Raw genomic sequence first — 15,777 nt, 5'->3', positions numbered from 1 at the left:
ACAGTTGGCCTAGATAATTTTGAAGATCCCTTCCACCTGCCAGACAAATCTAGAGGTCTCCCCCTGCTGTACTGGCCTGCTCTCCTCTGCTCACTTTGAACCCTGGCTTGGGTTTCTTTTGGAGGATCCTGCCATGATTTCCCTGTTGACAGGGTCCCCAGGGTGGGCAGAAGAATTTGTGCCATCGTTTTCACAACCTGCTTGGGATGGGGGCTCTTGGAGATGGGGTGTCTGGATGTGGTAGGATGCTACCTCATCTCTGAGGCCAGGACCTGAGACCTCCTCTGGGGAGTAGAGACTGCATACCCCATAGTTCTCCTGCTTACCATGTGTAACACAGGCCTCAGGGAGGCCTAGAGAGCAGTGAGGCTTTGGGAGCCACAGGTAAGGGCAAAGCTGCCCGTGGGGCTTCATGTCCCAGAACTTGGGGCTCAGGGACAGTGAAGCAGGAGGCTTTGGAGTCTCATAGGTCCCTCTTCTCCTATTTCCCGCTTTGCCCACCACTTTGTGCCAACTGCCTGTCCCTGGGAACTCACAGCAGATCCCAGGGGGCCTCAGAGGACACAGTGGATTCATCCTCAGGGCCCACGAACAGGGCCAAAGTAGAGAAGGCAGATGGGAAGGAGGGAATGAAGTCCTGTCTGTCCCCTCCCTAGTCCCATGTTCACAGTGGGAAGGGTGGCCGGGGCACCAGGAGGATGGAGGGCCTGGGTAAAGTGTGGGATGTGTGCTTGTGTATCCATGATGAATGTTTGAGGGGTCTCTGTGAGGGCATAATGTGTTTGTGTACATATGTGAGAGAGAGAGAGAGAGAGAGAGCGCGCGCGCGCGCGAGAGAGAGAGAGACAGAGAGAGAGAGAGAGAGAGAGAGAGAGAGAGAGTGTGTGTGTGTGTGTGTGTGTGTGTATCCCTGGCTAATGTAGCTCTGTAGCTCACAGATATGTCTGAGGGTCTCTGAGGGCATTTTGTATGTGCACTGTGTGTGTGTGTCTGTGGTGAATGTTTCTTCATGCGATATGTCTGCGGTTCTCTGTGAGGGAGTTTTTGTGCAGCGTGTGAGTTTGTGTGTGTGGCAAGGTGTGTCATGGGTCTGTGTGATGAGTATGAGTCTGTAGTAGCTGCATCTCCATGCCATGTGAGTCTGATGCACAAGGTGTGTTTTGATGTGCATATGTGTGCTCGGTGTCTGAGTGCCTGTCTAGGTGGATTGCCTGCTGGGTGTGGTGTGTGCCTGTTGTTTTGTGTACGTCATCGTCTTTGTACAATGTGCGTCTTGCTCTGTGGTGCGTCTGATCCGCCGACCGAAGGTGTATGGCGTGTGCGCGGGTCTTTGTGCCATGAAATGGTCCGGGGGATGGAGGGATTGCAGGGAATGCGTGCACATCTTTGGGCAGTGTCTGTCTGGGCTGGGGCCGAGGCTGTGCTAGGTTTCTGAGGAGGGTCCCCAGGGTGGGCAGCAGGCGCGGGCGGCGCCTTCCGGCTTGGCGCGGGGCTGGTAACTGGAGCCCCTTCCCCCCATGAAATATTGATTGGGTCTCATGGGCGGTGCGGGGGGGGGGCGGGAGTGGAGGGGAGGAGGACAGGGAGGCGGGGGAAGGCGGGCTGCCGGCCGCTGTCCGTGGTGCTGCCGCGTCTCCCCCGGCGAGGGCGTTGGTGCTCAGGCGAGAGTGGGCCTGGGTGGGGGAGAGTTTGTTCCATCCACCAACACCCTAAGGGGGGCCCCTGCCTCTCAGGATGAGCCTGCCTGTCTCTTCTGCTGTCCTCCACTCCATCTAGGAAGGGAGAACAGGGGAACCAAATGTGTATCTTATTGGGATCCAGTATCCACCAGCTAGGGTGACCATATGGCTGGGTTTGCCTGGCACAGTCCTCATTTTCACCTGTGGTCCAGGTATGATTGTGAATATTGTCCCTGCTCATCCTCACAAGGGTCCCAGGTGGGTGATATATTATGTGCTCACCTGTAATAAAGCTTTGATCCAAAGACCTTTTCCCAGTCGCCTCTGCTCTGCCCTGGGAGTTCTCCAGCCATGTGGGCATGTAAGTGTGTGTGTTTGTGTGTGTGGTGGCATGTGTGGAAATTGTCCTTCCTGTGCTAGGACTGAGCTGGAGTAAGTGCTTCAGAGCCCTGGGCTCCTACTGCACCCCAAACCCTCCCCAGTGCATCCAGCCCCCTTTTCTTTCAGTCCAAATTCTGCTTTCCATTCCAGCTGTGCTCCTTTCAGGCCTGGGCTTCCCCTGTGCCTTAGGGAAGGAGTCACGGTGCCTCCCTCCTGCATCCTGAGCTGGAAAGGCTCCTTTTTGGTTTCAGTATCAGGGTGTTTTAGGGCTTCCAGCTTGGCTATCTGTATACTCACAGCATCTTCTGTGAGTTCCTCCCCTACTTTTCACCATGGACTCTCCCTCCTTCAGTTGATTCCCTCTTCGTCCTACCTCTAACTGTGAGTATTACCTCTCAATCCTTCCTCACTCTGTGCTCTTTTCTGGGCATTCTCCTTCCTTCCACACCCCATTTTTTTCTTTGGAGAATACACTCAAATCCTGCCCACTCACCTTGCTCTCTCGAGTGCTAGTGAATAGGCTTACCTGGCCAACACCTGAATGTGGGAATTGCAGCATTATCTCAGCCCCATCATGACTAAAATGGGGCTTCATCTTCTCCTTAAGCCAGGCTTTTTTCTCTAGGACCTCAAGCTTTGCTCATGGCACCTCTCACCATCCTTCCTGTAAATCACCTTGGATTTCATTTTTCCCTCTTCCCTACTTTGCCCCCTCACTCACTCTAGACAATCCCCTAACCCCACCCATGACTCCTGGTCACGTTTCCTCTTTGCACCTCACTTTCTGAAGCAGTGCAGCCCTTCTTCCACCATGGAGGTAACAGACTCCTGGCTGCTCTTCCTGCTGTCAGGTTCTTTCTGATTCTGCACTCAGTGTCAGATTGATCTCTGTAAAGCATTACATCTAAATCATGTCAGATTTCACTCCTACAGGATGAAAGCCAAGCTTCTTAGCCCCACATTTGGAGCCCTGCACTGGCTGCTCCCAGCCTCTTTCCAGCCCTCTGTTCCACAGTTGTACCTACCTCCTCTCCAACTGCACTGTTCTATTCACCAGCCTCTGAACACAACGTTTTCTCCCTGGGCCTTCCCAGTAGTTGCCACCTCTTTCCTTTAGAACCACCTTTGCCTTTCCAAACCTCACCTATCTTTTGAGGTGCAACTACTGGAATGGTGCCTTCTCTGGTTTCCCCCTCCCTGAAGTGTTCACTCTTTCTGCAGAACAACCAGAGCAATGTCTCTTCATCTCTCAGTGCCTTAGGTGGTCCATGGACCAGCAGCATGGGCATCCCTTGGAAGTTTCTTAGAAATGCAGAATATCAGGCTCCACCTGTGACCCATGGATCAAAGCAAGCTCCCCAGGTGTTTCACCTGCACATTTTGATCTGAGAAGCACTGAATGGTGTGGTCACTGAGGACATGATCTTGCTTCTGTTTGGGGGAGTCACCTTTGGCCAGGAGTAGTGGTATTCTCCAGTGCCAAGTTTCACAGCCACTGTAAGGAGACAGGTACCACATCTAGCCAGATCTTACAAGCCAAGGGAGGGGGTGAATGGTGGAGATGGCTGAGAAGAATGTGTACTCTGGCTGGCTCCTTCCCACCCATAATCTATACCCTGCAAGGCCCCAGAGCTCATGCTCTATGAATCTGACTCTGGAAAGCACTCTAGTGACATGAGGAGGAATCAATTAATCAATAAAAAGCAGTTATCAAGCGGATAGAAGAACTTTTCCCTCCACAAAACACACATTGGTGGAAATGCCTGTTACTTTAATGTATGTTTTGAAAGGAAAAATATGTGGTTTTGGTTTTTTATTTATTATAACATTAATACAGTTTCTAAAGTAGTAACAGGAAAACACAATATGTCACATGGAGAAAATAAAAATGACTCACAATGCTATAAATACTGTTAATTTAATGTTTTAGGTTGCTGTTCATTCATTCTACAAATATTTACTGAGCCCTGCTATATGCCAGACCTGTGCCAGGTACTAGGGATTCAGGGTGAAGAAGACGACAGGGTTCCTATTTTTAAACAGCTCACAGCCAGGGGGCGGGGTGTGGGAGACAAGCTCGGAACAAGTTAGGAACAGCAGTGTGTTCATTTCCTAGGCAAGCTGCAACAAAGTGCCACAAACAGGATGACTTAAAACAACAGAAATGTAGGCTCTCTCGGTTCTGAAGGCTACAAGTCTAAAATCAGGTGTTGGCACAGTTGCTTCCTTCTGTGTTCTGTGAGGGAAAATCTGTTCCGTGCCTCTCCCCTGGCTTCTGGTGACAGGTGGCAATCCTTGGCGTTCCTTGGCGCGTTGACGCGTCACTCCCATTTCTGCCTCCATCGGCACATGGCACTCTCTCCATGTCTGTCTTCACGTGGCCACCTGCCTATAAGGACAGTGGTTATATTGGATGAGGGACCCGCCCTTCTCCAGCATGACCTCATCTTAACTTGTCACATCTGCAACGACTGTGTTTCCAAACCAAGTCACATTCCGAGGGACTGGGGTTTGAGCCTCAACATTTTGCTGGGGGACACAATTCAACTCATAACAGACAGTAACAGGACAGAGGGAGTTATGGGGACTAACCTCATCTGGGAAGACTTTCCTAGGAAATTACCTTTAAACTTGGATTGAGCCAAGAGTAGGGTTTGGCCAGGCAAAGGTGGCAGGACAGACAGGTATGGGGTCACCAGATCATGGGGGTGTGGGCAGAGAAGAGCGTATCAGGCAGACAGGAGACAAAGTGGCTCCTTTTTTTTTTTTTTTTTTTTTTTTTTTTTTGAGACAGAGTCTCTGTCACCCAGGCTAGAATGCAGTGACACAATCTCAGCTCACTGCTGCAACCTCCGCCTCCTGGGTTCAAGCAATTCTCCTGACTCAGCCTCCCAATTAGCTGGGACTACAGGCATGTGCCACCATGCCCAGCTAATTTTTTGTATTTTTTAAAGTAGAGATGGGGTTTCACCATGTTAGCCAAGATGGTCTCGATCTCTTGACCTTGTGATCTGCCCGTCTTGGCCTCCCAAAGTGCTGGGATTACAGACATGAGCCAACACGCCTGGCGTTTTTGTTTTGTTTTGTTTTTTGTTTTTTGTTTTTTGTTTTTTGACAGGATCTGGCTCTGTTACCCAGGCTGGAGGGCAGTGTTCCCATCTCGGCTCACTGCAACTTCTGCCTCCTGGGTTCAAGCCATCCTCCCACCTCAGTCTCTTGAGTAAGTGGGACTACAGGCATGTGCCACCACATCAGGCTAATTTTTGTATTTTTTGTAGAGACCAGGTTTTGCTATGTTGCTCAGGCTGGTCTCAAATTACTGGGCTTAAGCTATTCACCTGCCTTGGCCTCCCAAAGGGCTGGGATTACAGGCATGAGCCACCACACCTGGCCCAAGGTGGTACTTTGAAGGACTGAAAAGAAGTAAATGTGGCTGGAATACAGAGTAGGGGCAAGAGGCATGGGAAGGGCTGGGAGACTGGAGAGGAAGACAGTCCCCAGGTCACATGGGCTATGGGCCTTGGCGAGGGTCTTCTCCTTTGTCCTGCAGGAAATGGGAGGCTATGAGAGGTTGTCAAGCAGGAGAGATTCATTCTGTTCTGTAGGCTAGCTCCTCCCAAAACTGACTCAGGCTGTGTTCTTCTAAGTCCCTGGTTCTGAGGAAGGGCACACATCCCTGTCCTCAGGAGCCCCCAGCTGAGTGAAGGCCCATAGCGACCCTGTCCTGGGAAGGAGGCATGTCTGTGACCGCAGCAGCCCATAGCAGGTACTTCAGGAATCTGGTTCTGAATGGGAGACAGGGCTTACTCAGCCCTGGGTCTGCCTTACCCTTGTGTGTTCTGAGTCCTTAGAATTTGGGTTTGAATCTGACCACCCATCCCCTGCACTGCCATGAGGACTGTGACTGAGAATGTATCTAGGGCCCATATGGCATCCTGAGGCCCCAGGGGGGACATCAGGGGCTCAGTCTTCTAGGTCTTGCAGGGACCGTGCCTTCAGCACCCTACTCCCCTCAAGGAATTTCTGGAGCCTGTATTGCTTTCCTACACAGTATCCAGCCTCTCTGGGGTGCTCAACCCATCCCTTACCACGCCCTTAGAGGGCCACTCCTTTCCTGTGTGTGATGGGAGAGGGCCTACCCTGCCCAAAGCTGCCTGTCTCTGCCTTGCCTGGGCTGGGTGGGCCAGGCTGGGTGGAGGAGAAGTGGGTCAGCCTGGTAGCCATGGTGACAGCAGCTGCTCCCTGCCAGCCTTCTCCTTTCCTCACTGCAAACCTCATCAATGAGCTCCTTTGTCCAGTCTGGTGGGGATGGGGGCCAGGCGAGTGAGATTGGGGGCTGTGGTGTCTATGAGCGTGCATGTGGGTTCAAGCTCACACACACCTGCTCAGAGGTCGGGTATGTGCCTTAGCCAAGGGAGCCCATGGCTCAGGCTAAGACACTTCCTACTTCCCTGCCCACAGAGCCATGGGGCTCTTCCTGCCTTTCTGGACTGGGCAGGGACCAAATGGGGGGAGTGTGTGTGGGTGTGTGCAGGTGTGTACACATGTGAGTCTGTGAATACCTATGGCTGTCATTGTGGTTGCTTCTGTGTGTCTCTGTGTATAAGTGTCTTAGTGGAGGTGTGTGTGTGTATCTGTGTGTACATGTGATTGTGTCTTTAAGTATTATTGATGCAGGTCTTTGTGATCATACATTTGGAATTGTGTGCCCATGTCTCTTCTCTTGCTGCGTGTGTGTGTGTGTGTGCATGTGTGTGTGTGTGCACAGTGTATGCCATTGTGTGTGTGCATGTGTGTGTGTGCACAGTGTATGCCAGCCCTGCTTGGGAGAGATGAAGGTCTGCACAACTAGGAGAGGAGCGGTCTCTGTGTGCTGCCCATGTTGGCTGGGTGTGCTTCCTTGGCACAGACTGCCTTCCCCACCACAGCTACCTACCAACCCATCCCCATGCCCACCACTCCCTGAGTGGGGACAGGAAAGGCTAGAGCTGCAGGAGCCCCTCCACCCTTTCTGTGACTGCAGGCACTAGCCTCTGACAAGGGCACAGATTGGCACAGGAGATGTGGTGGGCCATCCTGGTGCTGGATGAGGTTTGGGCCAGGGATCTCAGATGCCAGACCCAGCATCCAGCAGGGGTCAGGAGCTGAGATACTGGCACAGCTTCATGGGTCACCTCTCATCTCAACTGAAAAGTGCAGGACCCTGACCCCAGACTTCTGGAGCACTCAGGGCTGCAGTGGGAGGCAATTCTCTTAGTCTCTGGGCCTTCCTCTGATATGGTTGCACTTGACGTGGACTCCAGACCAATAAGAACTAACACCTGGACAATTCTTTACAATTTATAAAGGAATCTTATTAGTAATAATAATGTAACTGCCCAACCGATGATCATTTAGCATGTCCCAATTCTTGTTTTGTAATATTTTATGTAAGAATCCTAAAGCAGACGTTATCGTCCCCACTTTTGAGATGAGGAGCGTTAGGCTCAGGGGATTTGTTAAGGAAGCCCTGTGTCATACAGCTTGTAAGTAAGTGGCAGATCTAGGTTTTGCACCTGTCTGTCTGCCTCCAGAGCATGTGTTTCATTCACCCTGCCTTTCTGCTCCTCTTTATCTCATCTGACCCCCAGTCTAGCCGGGAGAGTTGGGGAGGGCCCAGGTGGCGATTAGACTCATTTTGTAGAGGAGGGAATGGAGGGAATGGTTCAGAGAAGCTGAGGGACCTGCTCAGGATCACATAGCTGGGGGTGGAGCCAGGAGTGTGTTCCCCAGCTGCTGGGCATGTCATAGAGTGTCTGGGGAGGAACAAAGACCCCATTTAATCAGAGGGAGGTTGAGGAAGGAAGGATAGGGTCTAGAGCTCCTTAGCAGTTGGTCCCGGATGAGTCTCTCCTGTGTTAAAAATCTTTAAGTTGTGGGTCTTCAGCATCTTGGCATCCAAGTGCCTAAAGGAACATTAGGGAACCCAGGAGTTCTGACAATGTTACAGAAGAGGAAGTGGAGAACTGAAGAGTTTAAATGATTTGCTCAAGGTCACACAGCTTCTTCAAAGTCTGTCTTTTTATGACACAACCTACCAGAAGCCCTTAAGGGCAAATGTCTCACCTAGCCCTTCCTCTAAGCTCCCCTCTTCCCTTTCAGACCTTTTTATCACATCACTTCCTCCTGGGAGCCTGCCCTGATTGCCTTCACCTCATTTCTTGAAAATTGGTGTTCTGGCAGAAGTCAATTGAAGTCTTGTGCAAATGCCATAGGGGTGTGCTGTTGGGAGGGGCACAGCCCCCTGTGATGCGGAACGCCAGGCTCACATTCATCAGTTTGGTGAGTTGGGTTTTCTTCCAGGTGAAGGATGGGGAGGGAGCACGTGATAGGTGATGTGAGACCTGATAGTTAAGGTACTTAGGGTTGGAGCTCTGATTCTGCTATCAATTTTTTGTGTTACCCTGGTGTGTCTTTTCCCCATTCTGGGCCTTGACTACCTGTTATGCAAAATGAAAGGCTCAGTCTACAATACAGACAACAAGTCAGTTTTAGCTCATCAGCTGTTTCTCCTCAGCTGGTGCTGGAGCCGTGTGTTGAGAGGGACTCTGAGGCTAAGTCTGACCTTGATGGGAAAGAGAGAGGTTAATGATGTCCACTGTGAGTAGAGGATGGGGAGGGTGGTGGGAGCCTCAGTTATTTTTTGCAGTCCCTTCCAGCCTAACACTCCGTCACCCTGTGATGCATTCCTTGGTCTTTACTGTTGGAAAGGTGGGTGGCTAGGTTCATCTTGAGCTTTTGGGTGGCCTTGAACTCTCAAAAAATTCTCATCTGGTTAGGCATGCGGTTAAGGGGACTGAGGGGCCCAGGCTAGCCTGGCAGGGCCCTGAGACCTGCTGTTGTCAGGATTTGGAAGAGGGTTTGGAGGACCCTTTTAGAATACTGAGACCCCAGGGTAGAGGCCAAGCATCCAAGGGCTAAAAAGAAAACACAAAGCTTATTCCTGGGGAGTGGGGAAGGTTTCTTCTGGCATAGAGTTTTGGCAGGAGTAGGGGCAGCAGCTGTGTCCCTGGAGGATAACTGAAGTTTCTCTGCTGCTGTAGTAATAGCTGGGAGTCAGCAGGAAGAACCTCAGAGTGAGGTCTCTGTCACTCACTGAGATCATAGGACAGTTTTCTTCCTTGAGGTGCCATGACCTGGGCTGAGAAAGGGACAGTCTGCTCTGCTCAGAAGCAGGGGAATTGGTGAAGTGACTTGCATGGGAGGAGTATAGTTCATTTAGCGATCATTTGGAATCACCAACATGTGACATGGTATGTTCTGTGTCCTGCCCTCCTCACCACTCTGCCTCAGTCTCCCCACCTTCCCTTTTCCATCATTGTGGTCTGATGGCTCAGGGGTTGCTCTGCAGTGGATGTCCCTCCTTTTAGGTGCCTTGACTAGAACCCTGGCATGTCCCTCCTGAGCTAGACTGGCTGCCAGAGAAGAAACTAGATCTCTAATTCGGAGCCCTTCACTGCAATGTGCGTTCATAGACTCAACTCTCCCAGTCAAAAGGACTTTTAGAGATTACTTAATCTGACCCCTTCATTTTACATCCAGATGAGACAACCGAGGCTCAGAGGACTTTACATAAGGAATCTGTTCACATTCGAATCCCACATCCTAATTCCTAATCCTCCTAACCTGCCCTACCAGGACTTCTGGCCCACAGGGTCAGTCCTAGGGCCTTGGGCCCAGTGCTTTGGGTCTGGCTCCTCCTGCCTCCTTTGGGGAGTGACCTGCAGGCTGGGCCCTCCCAAACATCTTTCAGTTCTCCAGCCCCCCTGGTTGATCCCTAGATGGTTAAAGATGAGAAAACAGCTCTGAATAGTGCGGTGACCTTGACGCCAAACCAAATGCTTGTCAATTCCATTTATTATTCATGAGGAAACATGAGCCCCTGGGTTGGCAGGGTCAGGAATTTTGTCCCTTACCCCTTCCTGTTTCACCCGCAGGGCTGGTGCTCTCTTGGTCCTGGAGGCTGTGCTAGGGAAGCTCTGCTTCTCCAGCTATGGTCCGGTTGGGTTTTCTACTGCCTTACAGTCACTTTCCTTGCAGTTTTCTCAAAGGGCCCAGAGACCCAGGACAGAGTCTGAGCTTAAGGGCCGGACCTACATTTTTGGTTGAAGGGTCAGGGGCTGCTAAGCATTCTCTCTTTTTGGAAACAGGAGACCTGGGGTCAAGTCCAGGTCTTGCCTCTTCTTAGCTGGGTTGGACAGACAAGTCCTTTATTGCTCTGAGACTCAGTTTTCTCATCTACAGTACAGAGATAACCACACACCTCCCAGAAATACTGTAAGGAGTAAATTAGACCTGCACCATGGCAGAGTCACAGTATCAGATAAGCCTTCTCCGACCTTCCACCAAAAGACCATGTAGATACCCCAAAAAACACACAAACTGGCACTAGAATTGGAAACTCAAAAGAAGAGATCATCATAGGCCCCAGTCCAGGAGGACTTTCCATTAGCTGCAGGGTTGATGGGGATGGGGAAATACAATCCAGGACTCTGCACACGTCACGATGTGAATGAGACCAGTCCAGGCAGCCACAAAGAAGGCAAAATGAGGCTTTAACTCATCCCTGCTGTCAGCCGCACTTTGCCAGGCTGGCAGGAGATATGCTGACCAGGTGACCAGGTGACTGTTCTCAGCTGTCTGGGGACTGTCTTCCTTATCCGCGAGAATGGTGCCTTTCCCCTTTCACCCGTTCTGTCTCCCCTTTCTGTGTCCTTTTGAGAAGGTGGACTCCTTCAGCATACTAGGCCTGAGGGCAGAGGATCAAGCAAAGTGCCCTGAACCCTGGGATGGTCAGCTGCCCCAGGAAAACCACCGTGGGGTAGTACAGAGCCAGGAGGGTGCTAGGTGCAGGCCATGCTGGAGTCGCCGGCCTTCTTGGGTTCTGCCTATGCAGAGGAGACCGACTGCAGATAAACTGTGGAAGCCAACAGCTGGAGATCCCACCTCTGTTCCAAACACAGCAACAGACGCCTGCAGCCCCTCCCTCAGAGTGATTCTCAGGACCCTCTGTCCTCTTCCCTAGCACTTAGTGTAACCATCATTAAATATTTAATTATAGAATTAGTTATTTACTGTCTGTCTCCCTCCTGGACTAGAGGCTTTGGGAGGGCAGGACCAAGTTGGCCTGGCTCACTGCTGTATCTTTGGGACTCATCACGGGCCTGGGAATTTTAGGGGCTTAAATATTTGTTGAATGCAGCTAATAGGGAGAGTAAATGTCTATATTTTAAAAAGGAATTTGACAATAGATTCCAAGAATCCAAACGACATTTATGACCCTGGTGTAAGGTCGGATGCTTTTGGAGGTGACAGAGAACTCTGATTCAAAGTGGTGTAAGCAATGGAAAATGTATTGCCTCACATAATTGGAAGACCAGTGCAGGGCAGACCCTAGGTATGGCCTGAGGTACTTTCTGTCTGAGTGCTGTCTGTTGACAGCAGCACTGGCTTTGGCTTAGGGCTGAGCCCACTTAAGGGGTAGGAAAGAGAAGAACAGAGGGAGAAAGAGAGAGAGCCCCCCACCTCTCTTATAAGCGTGAAATCCAAATCTTTCCCACTTGGACAAATAAGAGTTGCCAAGGCGAATGCCATTCACAGATCTGCCTCTAAAACAAGGGGTATGTGGTACCTGGACGAATCAGCCCTCTGTCAAAAAGCAGAAAGAGGGAATGGATTCTGGGGATGCTCCTAGCAGTTTCTGTATCCCCTGACCCAGTCATTCCATTCCGAGGAAACAATCCTAAAGAAATAAGCAGACAAAATCCATGTAGAAAGATGTTTAGGCCGGACATGGTGGCTCACGCCTGTAATCCCAGCACTTTGGGTGGCCAAGGTGGGTGGATCACTTGAGATTAGGAGTTTGAGACCAGCCTGGCCAACATGGTAAGACCCCATCTCTACTAAAAATTAAAAAAAAAAAAAATAGCTGGGCATGGTGCACACCTATAATTCCAGCTACTTGGGAGGCTGAGGTACAAGATTCGCTTGAACCTGGGTGGCAGACATTGCAGCGAGTGGAGATTGTGTCCCTCCACTATAGCCTGGGTGACAGAGCGAGACTCCATCTCAAAAAAAAAAAAAAAAAAAAAAAAAAAGAGAGAGAGAGAGAAAGATGTTTATTGCTATGGTTATTTAAAGGAGAGGAAAGAAGCCGGGTACAGTAGCTCACATCTGTAATCCCAGCACTTTGGCAGGCTGAGGCAGGCAGATCACCTGAGGTCAGGAGTTCGAGACCAGCCTGGCCAACATGTTGAAACCCCATCTCTTACTAAAAATACAAAAATTAGCTGGGCATGGTAGCATGCGCCTGTAATCCCAGCTATTCTGGAGGCTGAGGCAGGAGAATTGCTTGAACCCAAGAGGTGAAGGTTGCAGTGAGCCGAGATTGCGCCACTACACTTCAGCCTGGGTGACAGAGTGAGACTCCATCTCAAAAAATAAATAAATAAAAATAAAAGAGAGGAAAGAGAGAAAGAGGAGAGAAACTCGAGCCTGATCTAAGAGGTAGCTGTATTGAAATACTTAAGTCAGTTATGCTGCTTCTATACAATGGAATATCATGGTAGCATACCTAGTGTTAATGACATTGGGAAATGCTTATGATATAATTTTTTGTTTGTTTGTTTGTTTTATCTTTTGGTTTTGTTTTGTTTTGTTTTTGAGATGGAGTCTTACTCTGTCACCCAGGCTGGAGTGCAATGGCGCAATCTCTGCTCACTGCAACCACTGCTTCCTGGGTTCAAGCAACTTTCCTGCCTCAGCCTCCTGAGTAGTTGGGATTAGAGGCATGCACCATCATGCCCAGCTAATTTTTGTATTTTCAGTAGATAAGGGGTTTCACCATGTTGATCAGGCTGGTCTCAAACTCCCAACCTCAGGTGATCTACTTGCCTTGGCCTCCCAAAGTGCTGGGATTACAGGCATGAGCCACCTCACCTGGCCATGATATAATGTTAAATGAAAAAATACCAGGATATAAAATGACATTTGCAGTATGAGTTCAGTTATTTTAAAAAATGCATGGAAGGGTGGCTGGAAGGGAATAGGCTAAAATGCCTCTTAGGAGTGCAGTAAGGGGTGATTTTCTTGCTGCTTTGAGCTTTTCTGCACTATCCCCTTCACACGGAAGGACCCCACCAGAGTCTGCACAGGCTGCAGCCAGTTCTGTTCTCCCTGTTCTTATTATTTTCTATGAAAATAATAACCACTAATACTTACTGAATATTTACTCTAAGCCTGACAGGCACTTCATATGCATTATTTAATTTGGTCCTTAAAACAATCCTATGAGCTAAGTGCTTTTATTTCACATCTTGCCGAGGTGTTCACTGAAAACCCCAGAGGTTTGGTCACAAGGTCACACAGCTAGTGTGTAGAGGCCTTTGGAATTCAAGCCCAGGCCATGTGACTCCACAGCCTCAGTCCTCTTTGTCAAACCAGGTCACCTGTGAGGTTCTACATAGCCATGTGCTAATAGGGGTAGTCCCTTTTATTGATCCAGACCCTGTGCATGCCCTTGACATTTGTTTGTGCATTTAAACCTCACAGCCTCAGAGAGGTCAAGTGACTAGCCCAGGGTCATGCAGCTAGGAAGTGGTGGGGCTGCTATAGAATCATCCAGGTCTGACGTGGGATCCTTTTGTTTCCTGCCCACCTTCAGAGCTGCCCGAGGCCCTGCCGCCCCAGGGACCATGTTTAACGGGGAGCCAGGTCCTGCCTCATCTGGGGCCTCCAGGAATGTGGTGCGGAGCTCCAGCATAAGTGGTGAAATCTGCGGATCCCAGCAAGCTGGGGGCGGGACTGGGACCACCACCGCCAAGAAGCGGCGGAGCAGCCTGGGTGCCAAGATGGTGGCCATCGTGGGCCTGACTCAGTGGAGCAAGAGCACACTCCAGCTTCCGCAGCCTGGTGAGGGGGCATGGGACACGGTGGGGTAGGGGAGAGGGATACTTTGCAAAGACAGAGTAGCAGGGACTGCCCTGATGGGTCTGCACTTTCATGCCCACGAACACTTACACTGTGGCCCTTCCCATACACCAGGTGCTGGTCTAGGTCCAGTATGTGTATGGACTGATTAAATCTCCATGGAGCTCTATGAGGCAGGCACCAAAGCACAGAGAAGGGAGGTCAGATGTTCCAAACTACACAGCTAGTAGGTGGTGGAGCCTGGATTCAGACTCTAGCAGTTGGGCTTCCTAGTTGATGCTTTTAACCTTTACACTCTACTGCCTCTGCACACAGACTTAGACATTAACCGGTCATTATTTATTAAACAGCCTTATGTTCCTGGCACTGAGTAAGCAACACCACAATTTTACAGACACATACAGCCTCAAGATTTAGTCTCAGGTGCCGGGTGCAGGACTCACACGTATAATCCCAGCACTTTGGAAGGCAGAAGAGGGAGGGTCACTTGAGCCCAGGAGTTTGAGACCAGCCTGGGCAACATAGCGAGACCCCTGGCTTAAAAAACAAAAAAAGATTCAGTCTCACCTGTAATCTCCCAGTCTCCTAAATGCAAATAGCCAGGCACAGGCAGTTCTCTAGTCCCATGTATATGTTAACAAAGCACAAGGGAGATGCACACAAAGATATGCAACTTGTACAGTTACATAAATAGAGCGCTCAGTTGCTCTGGTAAGCTGCCCACATTTCCAGGGAAGCACAATAGAGTAATTCACACTGTGCATGGTCACAAATAAAACCAGTCATGCAAACCACACAGTCACGGCCCTCTGATTACAGATGCATGACCCAGATCACGGAAACATGTCACACATGTGTGCAAGTGTACATCACAAAGCCACATTCACACACACCTTAACAGCTCCATCCTCATCAATTCAGTATCCTTTTTCTGACACCTAGCTGCAGAATCTCAGTTATGTTCAGCCTGGTGGGTGACCACCTGGTGACATACCTAGACCCCACATCACAGAGGAGCCAGCTCTACCCACCAAGACCTCTTCACTTTGTGGCATCAGCCCAGACACCAGCTGGTTTTGTTTTAAAATCTCTTCCTGCTTATTTTGTTCAGAGTAACAACTTCCCCAGAAACGTTCAAATAGGCAGCTGGATGGGATGGTGAGGGGGCGGGGGCTCCGGAGGATCCAGGGAGAATGCTCATCAAGGCTCCCAGTTGGGGCTGGGGGTGGGGGACTTTTCCAGGCCTTAAAATAGATTTTTACAAAGCCCTTGACAGGACCACATTGGCTGGTCTTTTCCAGCAATCAAGCTGTGATGTGGTTTCTGGCGGGGGAAAGCTATTATAGATGGGGAAGGGGTTTGAGGTTATCAGAGCCCTAGAGTGGGCGTGGCCTCTGTGAATATGCAGTTTAGGCCTGGTACTAGAGAGATGGGGATTTGGGGATGTAGCAGTTGGGCTGGGACAAGGAGGGGGCTGGGACAGAACCAAGGAGTGAGATTACGATTGGGAGGTTGTAGAGGTGTTGGACCCCAGGAGTCTGGCTTCAAGGGACCAAGCCCAGGAATCCAGCTGATTCAGCTTCAGACCCAAAGCCTTCTTCATGCCCAAAGTGATTTGGAGAGTTAGTGTTTCAAGGCCAGGATAGGGGCCTGAGTCACTGGGAGAAACTTCCAGTGATCTGCCTTGACTTTACAGGCTGCAGGCAGGAATTGGAGCAGATACCAGGAAGACCTTTCATCTTGAGAAGAG

The 15,777-nt window shown here is 50.3% G+C and overlaps 1 protein-coding gene across 2 annotated transcripts in view; it reads left to right on the top strand.

Annotated features, from left to right (window-relative positions):
• The window catches only part of RIMS3 (regulating synaptic membrane exocytosis 3), a 39,042-nt gene that overhangs the window by 10,031 nt on the left and 13,234 nt on the right, over positions 1-15,777 (top strand). The window contains exons 2-3 of one of the 2 annotated variants that reach the window (XM_010347531.3): positions 8,202-8,381; positions 13,762-14,009. In XM_010347531.3, the coding sequence (XP_010345833.1) occupies positions 13,793-14,009 (217 nt within the window). In that variant the 5' untranslated portion in view covers positions 8,202-8,381; positions 13,762-13,792. The remainder of the gene's footprint in view (positions 1-8,201; positions 8,382-13,761; positions 14,010-15,777) is intronic. The other variant, XM_039473542.2, reaches the window with a different exon arrangement.

This window comes from Saimiri boliviensis, chromosome 11 (genome assembly GCF_048565385.1).
Source record: "Saimiri boliviensis isolate mSaiBol1 chromosome 11, mSaiBol1.pri, whole genome shotgun sequence".
NCBI classification, from domain to species: domain Eukaryota; kingdom Metazoa; phylum Chordata; class Mammalia; order Primates; family Cebidae; genus Saimiri; species Saimiri boliviensis.
Note: the sequence above shows the minus strand (reverse complement) of the source record. Positions and strands in the feature narration are given on the sequence as shown.